The sequence below is a fragment of the Lagenorhynchus albirostris genome, chromosome 2 (genome assembly GCF_949774975.1).
Source record: "Lagenorhynchus albirostris chromosome 2, mLagAlb1.1, whole genome shotgun sequence".
Lineage (NCBI taxonomy): Eukaryota > Metazoa > Chordata > Mammalia > Artiodactyla > Delphinidae > Lagenorhynchus > Lagenorhynchus albirostris.
In genome coordinates, this window is record NC_083096.1 from 130743887 (window position 1) to 130765608 (window position 21722).

Sequence of the window (21722 nt, forward strand, 5' to 3'; positions counted from 1 at the left end):
GTTTTTCCACTTGGCTCGGAATCTAGAATGGTAGAATCTGGGACTTGGAAGACACCTGAGTTTGCCTGATTCAATTCTTCCAATTTTTTAGGGGGAAACTGATGTCCAAAAAAGAGAAGTGAGTTACTCACAGTTACACACATAGTGAATTGTCTTGTTAGCATTAGAATCCTCTTTGAGGCCTTCGTCTTTGCTGGTCATGTGACTGCCTCATGATTAAAAGCTGTCTTTGCCAGCTCCCTGTTTATGTTAGCTGCCAGGAAGTGCATGGCTGCCTCATTTTTGGCACCTTGACTTTGTACCTAACATTGGGCTTCAACAGGATATTGCTTTGTTACCACAAGCTCTTTGAACTTGGAAAAAAAGATCCCACCCTAAGCTAAAACATTTGCATTACAACAAACTACATAATTTTGAAACCTCAGCATCTCACCACTAAAAAAGGTGTAACGCGAAAATAAATGTTGGTGACTATTTCAGTGGAATCCCAGCTCTATGTTCTTGTACTTTAATTATAGTTTTCTGCTTTTAGATAATTTTGATAGCTATTGTTTTGTAATGTATCTTAATATAAGACAAGCATATTCTTTATTCCTTTTTTTTTTTAACATCTTTATTGGGGTATAATTGCTTTACAATGGTGTGTTAGTTTCTGCTTTATAACAAAGTGAATCAGTTATACATATACATATGTTCCCATATCTCTTCCCTCTTGCGTCTCCCTCCCTCCCACCCTCCCCGTTCCTTTTTAAGAAAAAAAAGTTTTCTTGCTTTATCATCTAAATGAATTTTACTATCCATTAGTAAAGTTCTATAGAAGCCTAAAGAGAATTCGTTGTATATAATAGCTGTACACAAACTTAGAATATGTAATCATCTGTAATATAATTTTCTCAAAAACTTGCAAGGAAGGCATATCTCTTATTGGCAGGTCTGTCTGTCCCACCAATAAGGGGGATAATCTTTCCCTCCCTCCTTCCTTCCTGCAGTGTTCTTCCACATCATTCTGCAAAGGAATATCAGCAGCTATCATACTACATTTATTTAGATCATTCTTAATTTTTTTCCTTTAGCATGTTGTAATATCAGGAATTGGCCCAAGTTTAATAATTAATTTTGAAAGGGGCACACAATTTCTGTCTTCAGTGTACTTACTAGTTTTGTCTTCTTAGCGATTAGGAAGATGTTGATTTTTTTTTTTCCTTGAAACATTCCCTGTTGTTACATTTATTTATTTATTTTTCTTGAAGTGTAGTGGATTTACAATATTAGTTTCATATGTCCAACATAGTGATTCAGTATTTTTGTAGGTTATACTCCATTTAAAACTATTACAAAATAGGGCTTCCCTGGTGGCGCAGTGGTTGGGAGTCCACCTGCCGATGCAGGGGACACGGGTTCGTGCCCTGGTCTGGGAAGATCCCACATGCCGCGGAGCGGCTGGGCCCGTGAGCCATGGCCTCTGAGCCTGTGTGTCCGGAGCCTGTGCTCCGCAACGGGAGAGGTCACAACAGTGAGAGGCCCGCGTAAAAAAAAAAAAAAAAAAGTTATTACAAAATAATGGTTATATTTCCCTGTGCTATACAATATATGCTTGTTGCTTATGGAAGATGTTGATTTTGGCAGTTAACTGATCTAAAGTTTTTTTCTTTTTATTGTCTTATTAAATAGAGAGCTGTCAGCCTTTGACTATAGGCAATTTCCAGAGATCCAGCCTTGTTTTAGGCTTCCTTCAGCCTTTCTGTAGTGGAGAAGCTGCACATTGCCTTATCTTGTCTGAACATCTTACCTAAAGGCTTCCAAGGCAAGGCTAGTCTCACAGGGCTCAGACAGCAACCTCAGAAAATGTCCTTGTTCAGCCCCGAGGGAGTATGCTGGGCCCTATCCCATTTAGACCCTCTCACCTGTCTCCTCCCAGGCAGACCCCCTGGAACTTACAGTAGATCACTAGATTATTGTATGAATGAAGAGAACTCTCCATTTTGGATTTCCCTCAGCAGTCAGAGGAGTTGGCCATGGCCTTGTCCATCTTTTTCTGCCCCAGTGTCAGATTTCCTGTGTCTGCTCAGCTGGTAGGGCTGGTTCACCTCTTACTTTCTGCCTGCACGGGGCACCCGATCCTGGAGGAGTCCTCCCCACCTTGCTCTGTTCTGCCCTTGAAGAGCAGGCTCCTCAGCCTGGGGGCAGCATGAATTCTGGCCTCTTTGTCAGCTGAGAGCCTCAGGCTTCTACTCTCACGTGGGAAGGTGCGGGGACAGTCCTGCAGCTGTGGTTTATGGTGCATGTGGACTCTGTGGATACGTGGCTCTTTCTGTCTGAGAGAGAGATGCCAAAGGCCACAGTCAAATTATCAGTCATTTCTGTGAGTTTTGTGGAAGATGGGCTGTATAGAATCACTTGAAAGTTGTAAAATGTTGATTTTTACCTTTAAAGTAACTTCTTATCCATCCTTTCCATTTTAATTGCTACTTCTTGAGTTAGGTCATTCATTTGCTGTTTCTGCATCCAACAAGCATGTATTAAGCACCTGTTATATGCCAGGCGCTGGGGATTTAGTGATGAGCAAGGCACTGAGGCCTCTGCCCCCACAAACCTCACGGCGTTGCCCAGGCTGCTGCCTTAGGCGCCTGCTTGTCTCTTGGCCTCTCTCATTTCAGTCCATCTTCTGTGGGGCTTTCTTCCAGTGGGATCCTGCCTCACATCAGTTTGGCTCAGTCTTTCCTCTGCCTTCTGTGTATGGTCCAGACTCCATAGCCTGGTATTTATTTATCCTAGTGCCAACTCCCTTCCCCAACCCTTTACCCTTCCCTGCCACATCCCCTGGCAGTGGCAGCAACTTCTTCCTCCTTGGTACTCCTTTGACACCTTATCTGAGACACTCATGTTCAAGAAAAACTTACCTATGAGGCACAATGCCTTGGGCTCATGATGTTATTAGGGGTCCACAGAAGTGTTTTAATTTTATTAAAATCAGGGAAAAAAATAATCCAGCCTGGATTATATTCATCTTTATACCAACATAGTTGTAAAATATAACTTTAATATTTTTTTTTAATGGAGGAAAGGAAAACTGTGTGGGGTCCATGGAAGTCACAGTGTAGCCCTATTTATGAGATGTGCCCCCTGGATTTAACTGATTGGCTACAGACAGGGAATTCACAGGAGGCAGGGACTGTGCCTGAGAACCCCTTGTGTTCCAAAGCCTGGCCCAGGACCTGGCATGCCCTAGGCTCTGCAAATAGAGCTCACTGACAGATATCTGAGTTTAACGGCAGCTCCTTTTTGGGAGGTTTTATATGTTCCTTCTCCATGCCGTGGTGGTTTTTCATCAGCACATGGGCATGTCAAGGGAGAGAGACCCAGGTACCCTCTGAGTCTGTAGCCTAGAGCTGGCCTGGATCAGCTTGGCTCAGTCACTTTCACACATTCCAGAACTCATTATGTTTCTTTTACAGATGGCAGAGGAAAGTAGTAGTGGAGAAAACAGGCTTGTGGTCTTAGGTGACCTAGCCTCTCGGAACCTCAGTTTTCCTCATCTATAAAATGGAAACAGTGAAACATACCTTGTACAGTTGCTGTAAGCATTAAATAGCATAATGTATATGAAGCATTTATTAGTTCAGGGCACTGCAGCTGATGCTTGTAGTAGTGTTTGTATATTTCTTCTGTTTTAAAACTTTGTTCATTGTAAGATAAAAAGTGTCAGTAACAGCCATCCGAGAATTAGGAAACACTGCTACATTAACGGTATGTCTTGACTGTATGATGAAACTAGATTTCAGAAATGTTAAACTGTGAAATAGGTCTTGGATTCAAGGCAGGCTGGCATTACTAACAGTGGAGGGAGTTGCTGGGCTAGCATCTAGTTCTAGACAGCAGTGTTTTCCTATCTAGGAAGACGGAGTGGAAATTACTTTGTGATTTTAAGGAAGTCACTTTATCTCCCTGAGTCATAGATGAGGTTCTGGCAGTATGCTCTTCACAGAGTGCTTGTAAGAATGAAAAGAAAAGGACCTTATAAACAGTGAAGCGCTACACAGATGAAAGGTCTGTCTGTTTACTTCTCAGGGAAGTTTAACCTCTGGCACTGATCGCTCTGGGTAGAACCAGGATGCCTCTCCCACGCATGCCAAGGTCCCCTTTCCCACAGTTAACATTCATCTTCCTGCCTTACAGGTTCTATTTCACCAACTGGCACGGGACCAATGATAACGAGCAGTCAGTATGGCGACATTCTCCAAAGAAGCAGAAGAATAGCTACGAGAAAAAAAAAGTTCCAGATGCAACCCCTCTCCTTGACGCCAGCTCATTGGAGTATCTGTTTGCTCAGGTAAGATGTTGGGCCCAGGAGAGCCTGGAGTTTGTGGGGTGGGTAAGACATGGTAGGGGTCAGATTCCCTGGCACAGCCGACCATGGTGGCAGCTAAGATGCTTTATGGCCTGTTCCATGGGTAGTTCTCACCAACCCTGGACTTGCCCCAGGTGAGGAGGGGGAAGGCAGTTCAGCATCCAACCGGCTGGTTATCCCACGTGTGGGCTTTTTGGGCTTTACTTCTTCCCCATTCCTTTCTTTTTCCCCCCTCCTACCATTTCAGTTCGTGTCTACAGTGCCTCCTGTGCAGAGAGCAGAGGGGGGAGCTATAAGTGAGGGAAGGTGTAGTTCAGCAGGGCTAATCACAAAGGTACTTCTCAGCAGTCACAGAGAGGAAGGAGGTGGCCACTCTGAGTCACAGTGGTGGCAGGGTAGAACAATAAGACACTAGAAGAAAGCCAGAAAGAGAGGTTAAGTCACCTAAATTACATTACCCTGAGATAACTAACATTTTTGTATATGTGCTTCCTGATTTTATCATGCAGATATGTATTATGCACTATAGTTTTTGAAAATATCTTATTGTTCTGAGTGTCTGTGTACTTTTTGCTAAGGCGCTGCAGAAACTGTGGTGAACAAGACAGACATGGTCTCTGCAAGCACCAGACATATAATCGAGTTGGACAAACAAAACAAGCAGATAAAATGATACATAGATAATACACAAAAAATTGTGAAAAGTGCTATGAAGAAAAAGGCCTTTGTCATAGAGCATATGGGGAGGGAGGTTTGAATGGGGAGACCTAATTTAAATAGTGTGATCGGAGAAGATCCCTCTAAAGAGGTGGCATTTATACTGAACTTTGAAGAATAAAAAAGTGTCTGCAGTTCTAAGGGAGGAGTGGGGAAAGTATTTCTTCGGAGTAGAGCAAAGCTTTTCAGAAGCAGCACTACTGACACTTTGGGCTGGTTAATTCTTTGTTGTAAGGGATTGTGGAATATCTATCCACACTCCTGGCCTCCTCTCCTTAGATGCCAGTAGCACCAGTGTAGTGGCAGTAGAGTTGGAGAAAAATGGGTGGATCTGAGATTAATTTTGGAGATGGATTTGATATGATTTGCTTATGAGTTGGATGTGGAAGGTGAGGATATTTGAAGAATCAAAGAGAATTTTGAGATTTATTTTGGGCAGTGTTTGGTAGATAACGGAGTGATTCCCTGCATAGGGAGACTGGGAGCAGCAGGCTGGAGAAGGGGTGGGAATTGGGAGCTCTCTTTTGGAGACACCTGTGAGATACACAAGTGGAGATTCGGCTAGGAAATCGAGCGTGAGACTGGAATCCAGAGGAGAAGTCAGCCTTTATTTAACTAATCCTTGTTTCTGAACACATTTGGTTTTTCTTGATTTTTTTCCCCTGTTATGCTATCACTGTTACAAAACAGCCTCATACATACGTCTAAATATGTGTTCTGTTTATTATTTCCTTAGGATGTACTTTTACATGTGTGGGTTATGTGTCACAGTTGTATTCTCTTGTACAGCTTTAGTTGTTGATTGCACACTATCCACGTTCCATAATATACCTGAGGACTGGCCTCAGAGACAGTAGAGAAATGGGACAGGGCACAGCCCTGGGCACATACTGTGTGGAAAAAATAAGTGAACTGGCCATTTTCAGATTGGTCTTTTTGAATTCAGCCTCCCAGTTTTACATATATTCATTTCTGAGATTGATTCTTTTACTTTTTTGGGGAGAGGAAGTGTAAAAAAAAAGAGTGCACCATACTTCAAGAGTAAGTATTACATTAGAACCTGACTTTTCAGAGCTTCAGGAATGAGTTACTTGAGGTAGTTGTACAGTGATATTGACAGAAAATCACAGCCAGACAAAATAGTTTCAGATTTTGTTCTCCTCTTCACACATTGCTGGTGGAGAGGATTGTTGTTGGTCCTTGGTAGTTTGTAGAAGTGGTCAGTGTCCTTTTCTTACTGAGAGAAACAATAAGTCCTATCTTGGGGAAAAGGGGGAACTGCAGCAGTTAGAACCCTCCATCCAAAACCCACTAAACTAAAGTTGCTTCAGGGAAAGTGAGTGTCTTCCTTATATAGGAACACCACCCCCATACTTCATGTCTGCCTCTTTTTGAGCTGGAGAAAGGCTAACGAGGTCCCAATCCTAAGAGCTGTGTACACTTCCAGTCCGTGAGCTTTAAAGACTGAGTTTGACTGTAGCACAGTGTTGCAGAGCTGTAGCCTTGCAGTCACATCTGGTCTGACCCTCTACCCCACCACTCACTAGGTCCCCCAGCTCCCACAGTATTCTTTATACTTGACTTTGGTTTTGGTAACTACTTGAGGTTATATATTTCTGTTTGTTCTTCTTTCTTTCCTGGAAATCTCCGTAAGGTCAGTGATGTGGTTTGGTTAACTGCTGTATCCCTAGCACCTAGAATAACATCTGGCCCGTAATTGGTTCTTGTTAATCAGTGATTACCAAGTGAGTGAATGAAGTTATTTAACCTTTTGGTGCCTCAGATTTCTCAGCTGTTAGGCAGAGATGATGATGTTAGCATCCCCCTCATAGGGCTGTTGTAAAGAATAATTGAAATAGTAAATGAGAGGAACCTCGCACAGTGCCTGGCACTCAGGTTAGGGCTTAATAAAGGGGACCTAGCAGCCGTCACTGGCTCGTGGAATGTGGCGTGCCTCAATGAGTGAGGGGGTGTATTTTGGTGATACATTCCACTACTGGAAACTTGAACAGCAGATGTTGAAAAAACTTACGTGTGGTAATGATGCAGTGTAGAATCTGGATTCCTTCTCCTTTCTGTAAATCTACATCAGAAGGGTGTGTGGTGCTCTGTCATTTATACACTGGTTTGTTGTGGAGTTAACAAATAATCAAACCCCAGACAGCTGTCACGTCCCATACCCTGGTGCAGCCCAAGCCTAGTACATGCTGCTTTTCATCATCACTTACATGGGAAGCCCCACAGAAGGGCTTCATGTGTTCATACTGTTCACCAGCACCCAGCATAGTGCGCAGTGAGTATTTATTAAACGAATGAATTAACCTGGGGAGACCTTTCCCAAGCCCCTTCATGCCCAGCTGTTGAGAAAGAACTTTGGTGCCAGAGAAACTCTAAATCTCGTTAGTCTCATTGCTGTACTGCTTATTGGGTAGCACCTCCCTGTGTGGGGAACCTTCCTCTCAAGATCAGAAACATGAGTGGACTCTTGAAACTTAAGTGGTGGTTCATTTCTTCTCACCTCTGCTCCGAAGGGACAGTATGATTTGGTCAAATGCCTGGCTCCCATTCGAGACCCCAAGACGGAGCAGGATGGGCATGATATTGAGAACGAGTGTCTGGGAATGGCCGTCCTGGCCATCTCCCACTATGCCATGATGAAGAAGATGCAGTTGCCAGAACTTCCCAAGGACATCAGGTAAACCTTCCTGCTGGCTAAAGAATTCATTGTGGGAATGGTGTTATTTTTGTATGTTTTCATACATCTCAGTTTGTTTTTGTTTTTTGTTTTTTGCGGTACGCGGGCCTCTCACTGCTGTGGCCTCTCCTGTTGCGGAGCACAGGCTCCGGACGCGCAGGCTCAGCGGCCATGGCTCACGGGCCCAGCCACCCCGCTGCACGTGGGATCCTCCTGGACCAGGGCACGAACCCGCATCCCCTGCATCGGCAGGCAGACTCTCAACCGCTGCGCCACCAGTGAAGCCCCTCATATATCTCAGTTTAACTACTGCCAGCTTTTGGCTGACTACTGCTCTCTGCAGAGTGCAACTCTTTTTTAGAATATTTATGAAAGGTAGCACATTATAACTATGTCCTGATTTTGAATGTTGGCTGATGACCTCAGAAATTTGTACTAGGGTGACAGTTCTGAGCTGGGGTGCCAGTCAAATTAGTGGCCTGCATGCCCTCCCCCTTCCTCTCTGCCCATGCTGGGCATTGCCATCTATCACTGAACTTCTTCCTTTTGTGCTGGATCTGTCCTAAAATCCTTCTCAGTATAGTTCTACAGGCAGCTGCTTTCGTTCCCAGCCAGAACTAGTTCACTAGAGAGCCATTAATTCTGATGTGAAGCACGATCAGCTGTTACCTTAAGAAAACTGTATTTACTTAAAATTATCATTTGTGATCAAGTCTTTGTGAAGGAGTATTCAATCTGCATAACTCCCACCCATCTATGAAATATAATTTTTATTTTATTTTATTTTTTTGACCGCACTGTGCTGCATGCGGGATCTTAGTTCCCCGACCAGGGATCAAACCTGTGCCCCCTGCAGTGGAAGTGCAGACTTTTAACCACTGGACCACCAGGGAAGTCTGGAAATATAATTTTTAAGTCTGGAAATATAAAATATAAATTTTAAATTTTTAAATATAAATTTTTAAATTTTTAAATCTGCAGTGGAAGTGCAGACTCTTAACCACTGGACCACCAGGGAAGTCTGGAAATATAATTTTTAAATCAGTGAGCTACTGTGATTGTCATAAGACAGTCTCATTTTGAAGAGGGAATTATTTATAGTGGTGTTATTTGTGATAGGTGGCATGTATCTTCTCATAAGGTTACTTCTTGTATCTCCTTGCCCTTGACCAGAGTCTGGAGCAGATCACAAGTTGCTCCTCAGAAATGGAGGGACTGATTAGACATATGCTGTTCTGCTGCTTTCTCTGTTTTCTGTGGCTTTTGCTCTGGGCACCTCCTCTTTATTTTTTCATGAGGCTAAAGTAAAAAATGATAACTCTCTGCTGATTTTCCTCTCTGTTACATTAATCTAAAAAATTACAATATTTGTTGGGGATAAGTTTCAAACTCCACAGTTTTCCACGGTTGTGAAACCATCTGTGCCACAGGGATTTCCCTGTGCCAGGTGCTTTTTCAGGCCTGGGAGTAACTGGCCGACGGGCCTCCCCACTTTGACCCCCAGTGGACTTGTTCTCTTTTTCTTTGGTGTTCACACTCTTCTTAAAGCTGGCTCCTGTTCTAGCAGTATATCCATTTGCTGAGATTCTGTTAGTCATAGATACTCTCTCATTAGCACCTGGATGGGTAACTAATCTTTCAGTTTACTTGTTGATCCATTTAATATATCTGAGACATTTGCACATGGCAAACACTAAATCTTTTGTATTTAATTAGCTTTTATGGGTTTTTCCCATTTCTTATAAAAGTAGTTTTTGATCTTTATAGAAAAACTGTAAAATAGATAGGCAAGTAGAGCATACAAAACATCTTCTGTCACTCTTGACACCTTCCAGACGGCTTTCTAACTGATGCTGAATCTTAGTAACAGTGTGTTTATGTGAGCACCAGTGTGCACGGGAACAGTGACACTAGCAAACAAAAACACAGATAAGTGCATTTTGCTGCCTGCCTTTGTGACCCAGAAAATCTGATGATTCCTGTAGGAATTTCCCATTTCAGTAAAATCTGTGGAACATGTACTTTTCTCTTTTCTTTCAGTCCCTGTTCACCTCAATCTCCTTACGATTATCATCCTCAGAGTTTTACTCCATCTAAGACCCTCTGGGAGTAGGCCCTTCTTTCTCATTTGGCAACACAGGGAAGGAAGATTTATAGACTTAGGTTTGTTTCTGCACTATTCTGCTAACCTATACATGAAAAAGAGACTTTTTTTTTTTACTTTCAGCTACAAGCGATATATTCCAGAAACATTGAATAAGTCCATCAGACAGAGGAACCTTCTCACCAGGATGCGGATAAATAATGTTTTCAAGGATTTCCTAAAGGAGTTTAACAACAAGACCATTTGTGACAGCAGTGTGTCCACACACGACCTGAAGGTGAAATACCTGGCTACCTTGGAAACTTTGACAAAACATTATGGTGCTGAAATATTTGAGACTTCCATGCTACTGATTTCATCAGAAAATGAGATGAATCGGTTCCATCCGAATGATAATGGAAACATTCTCTGCTATGAAGTGATGGTGACTGGAAATCTTGGAATCCAGTGGAGGCAGAAACCAAATGTAAGTGCTGATAGGTGGCTGATCAGAACAGAGCATCCTGTGTCACATGGTGTGTTCCGTGTATTCTGTTGGGATTATCTCTTTGCATGTTCATCACCCCTGTCAGCTGAGTTTATTTCATGGGCTAGAGACCATGTATCATTCATCTTTTATTGTATCCATGTAGCAGCAGATCTAAAATAAATATTTATTGAGTTCTGTAGGGAAACAGAAATATAATAACAACATATACAATATGTAATAATATAGTAGTAACAGCAGACATGTACCAAGTGCATACCATGTACCAAGTACTTTTCTAAGCATTTTACATGTATTAACTCAATTATTCCTTAAAACAAATCTATGAGAGATACTACCATTTTCCCTATTTTATAGATGATCACAGAGGCACAGACAAGTTAAGAAGCTTGCCCAAGGTCATAACTAACTAATAGTGATTATGCCAAGAATTGAATTTAGCCCTCTGGTTCTGTGAGATAGAGTAATTTTTCTTGCAATCTGGAGCTTCTTTTTGAAGTGTTTGTTGGATGAGGCAATAGAGCAGAGTGGTTTAAAAGCATGGGTTTTAAATCTAAATAGATGTGGTTCAAATCCTAGCTCCACTGTTTATACTCACATGGCCTTGGGAGGGTTACTTCACATATATCAGCCACATATTATTCATCTATAAAATGGCGATACTTAGTGTATTACCTCATAGTGTTGAGAGAACGGAATGTCGTTTAGCACAGAGCTTGGCATATGATAAATGTTCAATAAATTATTACAGCTACTATTACCATCATCATTATTATTGTAAATAATAATAATATTGAAGTAAAGGTGAGATTTACTTTCTACTCCTATTTTATTTTCATGCTAAAATAACAGTGCCAAACACTTATCAAGTGTTTTCTGTGTAGTGTGGGTACTGTGTTAATAAGAACTTACCTACTGCTCCAAGAACCTTGTGAAGATGTAAGATCTCTGATTATGGATGAGGAAATGGAGGCACAAAGAGATGACCTAACTAAGTAAATGGCAGAGGCAGGATCTTATCCCAGATTTCTAGTCTCCAAGACTTCTGCTACACAAAATACGTAAGCTTGTGCAGACATGTATGACTCCCTAGGTTATCCAAGCATGGGATTCATACCTTCTCTTGAAAATTCCAACTTGAATATGGCTATAAAGTCAAGACAATCAGTGATAGATTGTAAAAGGAGAAAGCCTATGTTCAAATGGGGGGACCTGATTGTAGATGCGTGTCTAGTGAGCAGTTATTTCTGTTCCTGAGTTTGCTTGCACATTATAGATTATGTAAAGAGTTTAGTCGGTGTGTTCATTAAGATCTCTTCCAGGTGTAGGATCCCAGGCATCCCTGATGGGACCAATAGGCCCATGGGGACCCAAATAGGCTCATGGGTGCTAACTCTCCCAGTTCCTCTGTCAATCCAGGCACACTGGCTTTCTCCTCCTCGGCTTCAGGCCTTCTGTTGGTTTGCCAGGAGAAAATGAGAAATACCAATAGAAAATGAGAAAGCTGACTTCACTCTGTCACTTTTATGTATCTTATCAGGTTGTTCCTGTTGAAAAGGAAAAAAATAAACTGAAACGGAAAAAACTGGAAAATAAACACAAGAAGGATGAGGAGAAAAATAAAATCCAGGAAGAGTGGAACAATTTTTCTTACTTCCCTGAGATCACTGACATTGTAATCAAGGAGTCTGTGGTCAGCATTAATAAGCAGGACAACAAAAAAATGGTAAGTTTGCTTCAGAAGTGATTCGGCCTGGGTCTGGTGTTCGGAGGGAGACTTTGCTGAGGACAGTTATGCAGCATGCGCTCTTCAGAGTTCCTGTCCCAAAGAGAAAATCTTACGATCATCTTATTTAAGCCAAAAAGTCCCTATTGCTGACATTGACATTATCAATGTCTGTTTTTAAGTTACTTGGGTACATTCTAGTGCCTTTCTTTGGTCTTCAAATGTGTATCTGCTTCAGGATTTGCCGTCTTCCCAAAGATATTTCAGCATCAATATTTAGTTCACAAAAGTTAGTGGATTTGAAGATCCACATCACTAAGTGAGTGTCAGCATTTTCTCCCAAGGGCTCCTGCACAGCCTCTCTGCTGAGTTGTGTGGGTCATCTGGAATGAGGTCGGTGGGAAGCCCCACTTTGCACTTGAGCAGACTGTCCAGCTGGCAGCTCTGGCCACAATGACAGTCCTCATCATGGTGTCAAGCACAGCCAAGTGACTCTCGGACAGAGGAAGGGGTGTTCAACCTCTCTTCCTCTTTTTTTGGTATCACTTGAGGACGTGATCTAGACAGGCAGGGGAAGTCACTTCCCCAGTTTGGCAGGGGAAGTGGGAGTCCTGCCATAATAAACATGTTTGTGTTGGGGAAGTCACAGCTGACGTTACATGGGGAGGACAGGTGGGTGAGACACGGTGCTCCTCCATGCAATGAAGGTAGTCATCTAGGGAAATACCATGTTTTGCCTGAAAATTGGCAAATACTTTGTCAAAATCATAACACTCAGTACGGGGAAAGAATCTGGTGATATGGTTTAGGACAGATGGTCATTCTTTTACATCTAGAGTAACTAGTCTTTTTGATATACCATTTGGGAAAGCAATTTGGTAAACATGTGTTAAAAGCGTTGAAACTATCTATATAATCCCTCCATAGGAAATGAGGACCTGTCTTCCAGAAACAATGAGAGATGCAGACAGTGGTCTATGAATGAGAATGTTTATCCCAGCAGTATTTACAATGTCAAAATACTGAAACTAACCTGCATATATGATAATAGGAAAACGAGAGAGTAAAACACAACTCATCTGAGTAGTAGAATATTCTGTAAACGAATTGCTGAACTAAAAAAATATCCATAAAAATGCTTCGTAAATGGAAGAAAGCAGAATATAAAACTATTGGTAGAATGGAACCAATTTTGTTTAAAAAGTTTCTGCATATACATACACATGCTCTTAGAAAAATAATCAGATATTAACAACTATTTGTTTATGATGGGAATATGAACGATTTTAATTTTTAATTCTCCCCATCCTCCCCATTTTTTTAAACAATAAAGATACATTGATTTCATTAGAAAACTGTAGTAAAAACGTGAAGGAAGTAGAAGAGCCCATATAGATGTTAGTGGAGAGATGGAAAATGGTGGGAGGGAGAAAATAAAAATAAATGCTATTTATTCAGCATATTATAGATCTTAAGTCATGTTATATGATGTGTTTGCAGTATCTTATTTAGTCCTTACAAAGACCTTAAGATATCAGGATTTTGGCTCCACTTCCAGGGGGGAATCTGAGACTTAGGGAGAGGTGTAGGAGCTTGCACAGGGGCAGCTCCAGCCTGCACTGCTTTGGTTTCCACGGTGTTCTCTTCCCCAGGGACTCTGTAGTGAGGGAGAGGTTGGCCCATTTGTGGTCTGGCTGTCCAACATGGCCAAACCCTGGAGATGCGTGGCAGGGGAGGAGGAACTGCAGCCAGGTGATGCGAGCTTTGTGAGCCTGCCCCATCTGTCCTGGCTGACAGAGTCAAGGCTGGCACCCAGACGGGGCACCTGTCGTCTAAGTCAGTGCTCACCCTGGCATAGGGGCTGGCAGCTCTGTGCCCAGCTACAGTGCTGTGCAGAGAGCAGGGGGAAGGCAAGAAGAAATCGATACCTGATCTCCTCGTTACCTTGTTTTCCTTTACAAATACTAGCCCTGCTGTGTGCCAGGTATTTCCTACCTTAAAGCTTTACGAATACCAACTCTTTTCATTTTCATATCGACCCTGTGAGGTGGGTATATTGTTATTCCCATTTTACAGAGGAGGAAACTGAGGCACAAAGAAGTTAAGTAACTTGTCCAAGGTCATACAGCTATTACATTAAATTACTTGAAATTGCCAATATTTGACGAATAAAAATGATGATTATATATGCTTAAATGTAATAGCAAGTAGAGATACGGAGATTTGAACCCAGATAAGCTGGCTCCTGAACCTGTGGGTTAACACTATGCAATGCTTTTTCTTACTTATCTCACTCCTCCATCCCTTCCCAGCCATGGCATTTCCAAGCAGTACTTTTGGTTGCTGGTCTTTCAGGAGAGCATGATGCTGCCATGTTATCAGATCATATCTTGATTTATCTCTTCTCTCTGCATCTTCTTGACATCTCCCCTTTCTATTCAGACTTCCGCTTTCAGAGAACTTAAGTGCTTACATACTTTTGTTTGTATGTGACTGGGTGAAGGGCTGCCCAAGCCATACCGTCTTGAGTTTGCTCTTTGGGGCTCTGCAGGGAGATGCCAGGTCACACCCGAAAGGAAGCACACTTAGCACAGAGCCTCCTTCCTGCATCGCCATCCCTATGGTAGCCCTCCCTGCCCTCTCTTGGCCTCCTTGTCTCACAACCCCAAAGCACCCTTCCTTTGGCATCATAGCTAACTCGCATTATAAGCCCCTTACCTCCATTCTGTCTGGTTGCGTATATCCACCCCTCCCCCCTTCACTGGTTTTCTTGTCTCTGTCTACTTTTCTCTGCCACCAGCCTCTTCTTTCTCCAGTGCTAAGGAAAGAGTCATATACTCAAGTGTCATTTTACCCTTCTCTGAAGGCTCAGGTGTTTGTTAATATTCTTGTGAGACAAAGCTCTAAATCATGGCTTTACAAACCTTCCTTCATCAGATGTTCCTAGTTGACCCCGCAGCTCCTCTCACATGGTCATCTCTCCTCAGGGTTGTAAGATCAAGACAAAACCCCACCTGTCTTCACCTCCAGGCGTTTTTCTTCCTTCCATGGAAACTCCCTCCCGCCTCTTCTTTTACCTTTGCCTCTCCCACTTGGAGTAAGACTCTCTGCCTTCTCCAGACCCTCAGAGGTTCCTGGATTTAATCTAGAAACCTTATCATTGTGTCTGGGACCATTCCTGGACTAAAATCCAGGAGTTTCACCTTCTAGACCAACTCTGGATGAGATGAAACACCTGTGCCTCTGTTTCTTTTTCTGTAACTAGGAATAATGTGTAGTGCCAGGACCAGGGTGTCATCTGCACACTATGTTCCCCCCCACCTCTACTTTTATACCTCTGCCACCTTGATTCAGGCCTCCTCTTCTATCTGGACCGGGTGGCAGCTTCTCCACAGTCTCCTGCCTGCCACAGCTGCCCGTGTGCCCCCTCACCCCACTGTTCCTCAATCTGATAAAAGTTTTGAGGTAAGAGATGAAAGAGTGTGGTGAACAGAGTTATATGTAACTGCAAGGGGTGCAGTTACTATCGACAGAAAGAGCTTCCCGGGCTTCCCTGGTGGCGCAGTGGTTGAGAATCTGCCCGCCAATGCAGGGGACACGGGTTCGAGCCCTGGTCTGGGAAGATCCCACATGCCACGGAGCAGTTAGGCCCGTGAGCCACAACTACTGAGCCTGCGCGTCTGGAGCCTATGCTCCGCAACAAGAGAGGCTGCGATAGTGAGAGGCCCGTGCACCATGATGAAGAGTGGCCCCCGCTTGCCACAGCTAGAGAAAGCCCTTGCACAGAAACGAAGACCCAAGACAGCCAAAAAAATAAACAAATGTGGGGTTTAAAAAAAAAAAGAAAAGAATTAAAAAAAAAAAAAAGAGCTTCCCTTTGGGGTTGTACATTCTTCATTGTGTTAAATATCTTCTCACTCTGTACCTCCCCAGAGAGTCAGCTGCTTAAGATGGCAGGCACGTGATGTAACCATGGGCATTTCTACTCTCTCGCCAGGAACTGAAGCTGTCTTCCCACGAGGAGGCGTTGTCCTTTGTGTCCCTCGTGGACGGCTACTTCCGGCTCACAGCAGATGCCCATCATTACCTCTGCACCGACGTGGCTCCCCCGTTGATCGTCCACAACATACAGAATGGCTGTCACGGTCCAATCTGGTTGGTTCGAAAACATTTTCAGTTGCCTTTGGTGTGAAAAGAACCCACGTGTTAGTGATGGGGAGCGTGTCCTTCTCAGGCATGGGCGTCATCAGGCATTTACACTGAATACTTACTTGGTGCCCTTTTCCATCCCTGCTGTCCTGGTCAGGCCTTCCTGTCATTTCTTACCTTGGTCCTTGCAGCAGCCCCTCACTTCTTCTCCCTTCCTTGGGTGTCCTCATAGATGAACCCCTCACTTCTCCACAGCTGACCAAGAAGTGCTACACTTCCTAGCCCCTTACTGTGCCAGACGCTCTGGGTGATTCAAGAAAGACAGGGCACAGGTCTCGACAGCAGACGGTGTAGTAACAGAATCCCGAGTCAGCATGTCCTCCAGTGCCAGAAGGCCCAGTGAAGGTGACCACGCCTTAGAGTTGGGAGGGGCTTTGCTGGGTGTCTCGTCCCACCTGCATCTCAAACACCTCTGGTGATGGGGTACTCAGTGCTTCACTTGGCAGCGAGTAGCTTATAGCTCTGACAGTTACAGACATGCGTACCTTCCTCATAGGGAGTTGAAGTCTGCCTCCCTGTAACTCTGTCTACTCATCTGAGTTCCGCCTTTTGAAGCAACAGGGATTCAGTTTGCTTCCTCTTGCGTGTGACCATCCTTCAGGCACAGGAAAACAGCTGCTGTGTTTCTTCGGAGTCTCTCTTCCAGACCGAAATGTATCTGTGGAAGCATCTCGTCAGCCACCTTTCACGTGAAGCGGTTCCCACCTTCTTCCTGATCCCAGTTGCCTTGTGGACAGGCAGTTTGTCAGTGGTGTGGTCCCTGGCCTGAAGAGGCTCACAGACTCACAGGGAGACAGACACACCAAGGAATTGCAGAGCAAGGGTTGAGCTTTATAATAAAGCATGTCCCTCAAATATGCCAACTATAGTTAGGCTTCAGGGCCTTGGCACTTGCTTTTCCCCTTGGTCTGGAAATCCCTCCCTCCAGAATTTCAGCAGTCACCACTTCCTTCAGGTGTCACTCAGATACCACCTAACTGGTAAAGTCTTACCCAAGCACCTTATATAAAACAACGACACCTCTTCCCCCTCTGCTACCCGCACTCCCTGACTCCTTCACTCTGCTCTGTTTGTCTTCAGTGGCGTTTATTACCTCCTGACATATTAAGTTTATGTACGTGTCCGTTTGTTTCTTGTCTGCCTACCCTCACTGCCCAACCACCAGGGAGCCATTGGTCTCTGCCATTCTCTAACACGTGCTGACCACACAGCCCTCTTTTACCAACACTCAGTGAGCAGAACTCACTGGGTGTAGTAACCTCATATGTGGGTTTATTTAGCAGCTGTTTGCTCATTGCCCTCTGTGTGCCGGACTTGTTAGTCCTGGGGACACGGGAGTATAGGATAGGCAGGCTCTCTACTCACAGCTTTCTGATCCTTGATTTCTTTATTCAGTGTTTATTATTCAGTTGTTCACTTATTTATTGAGAACTGTGAGCCAGGCATGCTCTGGTTATTGGGGTTGCAGCAATAAACAGAACAACTCCAAGTCCATGCTATTCTGAGGCTTCTGTTCTAGTTGTGCTGCCTGGGATGGGGGGAGAGACCCCTACCACTGCATCACGGGCAGCTCTGCATCCTCAGCCTTGGGGGGAGCTCTTCTGGCTAGAGTGGAAGCGGCGTGTGTGGGGAAGTCAGGAACAAGCATATGAGACAAGCTCTCTGTCTCATATCAGAGACGACGGTAGGACCCAGGACAGGTACTGTGAGCGGCCGTCAGACTTGAGGCAGCTCAAGGAAGTGGACATCCCATGGGGTTTAGAGTGCTTCTGTTTGGGGTGAGCTTTCTCTCTTTGCCTCTCTCCCTGTAGCACAGAATATGCCATCAATAAGTTGCGGCAAGAAGGAAGCGAGGAGGGAATGTACGTGCTGCGGTGGAGCTGCACCGACTTCGACAACATCCTCATGACCGTCACTTGCTTTGAAAAGTCTGAGGTCAGTCAAGACAGTGGCTGGGGCCAACCCATGTGGCCACAGGGTGTCAGTGCAACCTCTCATCCAGGAGGACCACCCTTGGGGGATGGGGGTAGAAAAGCCTGGGGCGCTGAGAAAATCGCCGGCAGTTCTGACAGGGACAGCCTGCACCTCAAAAGGAGCCCCTTCCCAGGCAGCCATACCCCATACCCTTTCATCCTTATGGCCCTTTCTTTCTTCCTGCAAGGGACCCATGGCAGGGGTCCCTGTGCTCTGGAAGGTGGAACACGACCAGAAAACCAGCTCACACAAAACATTCGGTGCCAGGACCATCACAGACCCAGAGCTGTTTCTGGGCATTCACTGGTACAGACTAGCACCAATGAGGCCTGTTGGCAACCTGGCCTAACACAGTTGTCTCCAGATGGTAGGTGCAGACATTTTAACAGACAAATTACTGACATGTGTTTTGACAAGATGTCTGTTAGTGACTCAGGTGTGGTTGGAAGCTGGGAATGATGTGAGAGAAATCCTGAAGCCAAATTGCAAACTTGACCTCACTAGACCACAGTGCTTCGTTATTCATGTAATTTTTTAAAACATAAGAAATGGACTATTTTTTTAAATTAATCAGTCAGTTTATTTATTTATTTATTTTGGCTGCATTGGGTCTTCGCTGCTGCATGCGGACCCTCTCCAGTTGTGGTGAGCGGGGGCTGTTCTTCTCTGCGGTGCGCGGGCTTCTCATTGCGGTGGCTTCTCTTATTGTGGAGCACAGGCTCTAGGCGTGCGGGCTTCAGTAGCTGTGGAATCAGTAGCTGTGGCTCGCGGGTTGTAGAGCACAGGCTCAGTAGTTGTGGCACAGGGGCCTAGTTGCTCTGCAGCATGTGGGATCTTCCCAGACCAGGGATCGAACCTGTGTCACCTGCATTGGCAGGTGGGTTCCTAACCACTGCGCCACCAGGGAAGTCCTGGGCTATTTTAAAAGACAAGAGTTTTACAGAATTAGTCCAAATAAATACAGTAGTGTTGCGTGGGTTCACCATGAGCTAGGAGAATTGGGGCAGGGGAGGGGCTGCAAGATGAGAGTCAGCATGTTAGCATATTGCAGACCTCAGATACCAGAAGGAAAAGTACTGGAGAATCTCTGGGGCTGGACTCAGTCAAGAGTGGAAGAGGAAATGGCAGAAGGAACCCAGTGCTGCCAAGAGTCATAGGTGAAGTCTGTAGGGGCCACTGCTCGCCTGGGGTGCTCCTGTACAGCTCAGCCTTGTGGCTGATAACGGGTGCAGTGGCTCAGCACTTGGCAGGCCTGTTGCCTTGGCAGGATCCCTTTCTTCTGCGTTCCGTCAGTCTTTGGAGGAAATTTAATATTTTTATCACAGATGTGAGCATGAGACGGCCCAACCACCTTTTGAGGTGGAATTGACCTGTGCTGTACTGAGAATGTCAGTGATTCAGTAACGTAGTCTACCTGGTGTCAGATTACCTGGGGAAAACAGGAACCATAGATAGGATTACTCCTACTATTTATTTTAGCTCACCAGACACTGTGCTAAGCTCTTTTCCTGTATATTTTCATTTAATCCTTACACTAGCCCCATGAGATAAGGTTGTATTATCCCCATTGAACAGATGAAGAAACTGAAGCATTAAGATTTTAAATATCTTGTCCTAGTTTACAGCGTTAGTAGATCTTTCTGGCCCTCATTCTTTTTTTTTTTTTTTTTTTGCGGTACGCGGGCCTCTCACTGTTGTGGCCTCTCCTGTTGCAGAGCACAGGCTCTGGACACGCAGGCTCAGCGGCCGTGGCTCACGGGCCTAGCCGCTCCGCGGCATGTGGGATCTTCCCGGACCGGGGCACAAACCCGTGTCCCCTGCATTGGCAGGCGGACTCTCAACCACTGCGCCACCAGGGAAGCCCCTGGCCTTCATTCTTAACCACTAAAATACTAAAATAGTTCCCTTTGTACAGAAGTTGTCATGAAGGAAAACTTCTGCTTATACTTCCTCTATGGGGCACCATACAGCTCGGAAACCAGACCAGACAGCTGTCTGCCACCTCCCAGGAGGTTCTTGGAAGAGCTCAGTTTGAGGGAGATCCTAGATAAATTTTTCTATAGTACTTATTATTTCATGCATAATATGTGCTAACCTTTATAAAAGTGTTTACTAACGTTTTTACACGGGCCCTGCCATATAATCTTAGCAGCAGTCCTATGAGGTTGGTGTTTTCATGAAGTTCATCTGAAGTGCCAAAATGAAGTGATTCTCTTGTAGAAATCACTGCTGTTAGGTTGTCTCCTTGGTGTTAACTCCCTTTTATCAGTGCCTTCTCCTGGATCTCCTTTATTAGTTATTATTTCATTTACTTATAATAAGCTTTTTTATTAGGGAATAATTTTAGTTTTACAGAAACATTACAGAGATAGTACAGAGTTTCTGTATGCCCTCTACCCAGCTTCTCCTGTTGTTAACATCATACATACCCATGAGAGATTTGCTTGAGCCCTTTTTAAAACAAATCCTTTCTGATTATTTTCTTGAATGGCAGTTGCTGGGTGTCCAGAAGCAGTTCAAGAACTTTCAGATTGAGGTGCAGAAGGGCCGCTACAGCCTGCATGGCTCAGACCGAAGCTTCCCCAGCCTTGGAGACCTCATGAGCCACCTGAAGAAGCAGATCCTGCGCACAGACAACATCAGCTTTGTGCTGAAGCGCTGCTGCCTGCCCAAGCCCCGAGGTCAGTCTCTTCAAGCCAGAGCCAGGCTGCATCCCCTCGTGATGCTCTGAGACCCAGATCAAACAAAAGATGCTGGGTGCTTTGAAGAAAGTGGTCTTTCCCCCACAGTTTCTAGGTGTTTTTCATTAAGTTTTGTTACAAGTCTGTCTCTGACACACATCCCACTCCTCAGGTGTCAGCATTTTCTATAGAAAAGACATACACCTTTTCTCAGTATCTTAATTAAGCTGCCGAAAGAGGCATGTTTAGGATTAGTAAGCAGAAATTTACTTCTTTCTTCCTTTTGATAAAATGTCTTAAGTTCCCCTCAGTAGTTTATCTGTCTGAGAGATGATCCTGGCACATCTTCTGTGGGCCAAGAACTATGTTAGATACATAGAATCAGAAATGCATGACACTCAGTCTCTGCGCCCCAAGGGTTTCTAGCCTAATACAGAAAATGTCACAGGTAAATGAGGCCACTGTAGCGTGTGATGCGTGTTTAAATCAACATGCACACACACACACATATTAGACCCTGGGGTTGCAGAGAAGGAGATGGTCAAGATCCCTGAGTCACATAGCGTGGAAGGCTACACAGAGGAGGTGGATCTTGAGCCAAATGTTGGACAGTGAACAGGAGGTTGCCAGTTAGATAAGGGCATTCCCAGCACGCATGTGCAGGGCAAAGCAGCAGGCCAAAGCAGGGGCTGCAGAAAGGTTCTAGAGGACTAATGTGTTCAGTGAAGTTAGAAAGAAGGGAGAGGGGAGACTGAGAGAGCAGAGATTTGGGACCATGGGA

The 21722-nt window shown here is 44.4% G+C and overlaps 1 protein-coding gene across 5 annotated transcripts in view; it reads left to right on the forward strand.

Annotated features, from left to right (window-relative positions):
• Window positions 1-21722, forward strand: part of JAK1 (Janus kinase 1) — a 232381-nt gene that overhangs the window by 187280 nt on the left and 23379 nt on the right. For all 5 annotated transcript variants that reach the window (XM_060139847.1, XM_060139846.1, XM_060139848.1 and 2 more), the window contains 7 exons: window positions 4177-4330; window positions 7597-7760; window positions 9988-10330; window positions 11892-12077; window positions 16075-16232; window positions 18098-18221; window positions 20755-20941. In XM_060139847.1, the coding sequence (XP_059995830.1) occupies window positions 4177-4330; window positions 7597-7760; window positions 9988-10330; window positions 11892-12077; window positions 16075-16232; window positions 18098-18221; window positions 20755-20941 (1316 nt within the window). The remainder of the gene's footprint in view (window positions 1-4176; window positions 4331-7596; window positions 7761-9987; window positions 10331-11891; window positions 12078-16074; window positions 16233-18097; window positions 18222-20754; window positions 20942-21722) is intronic.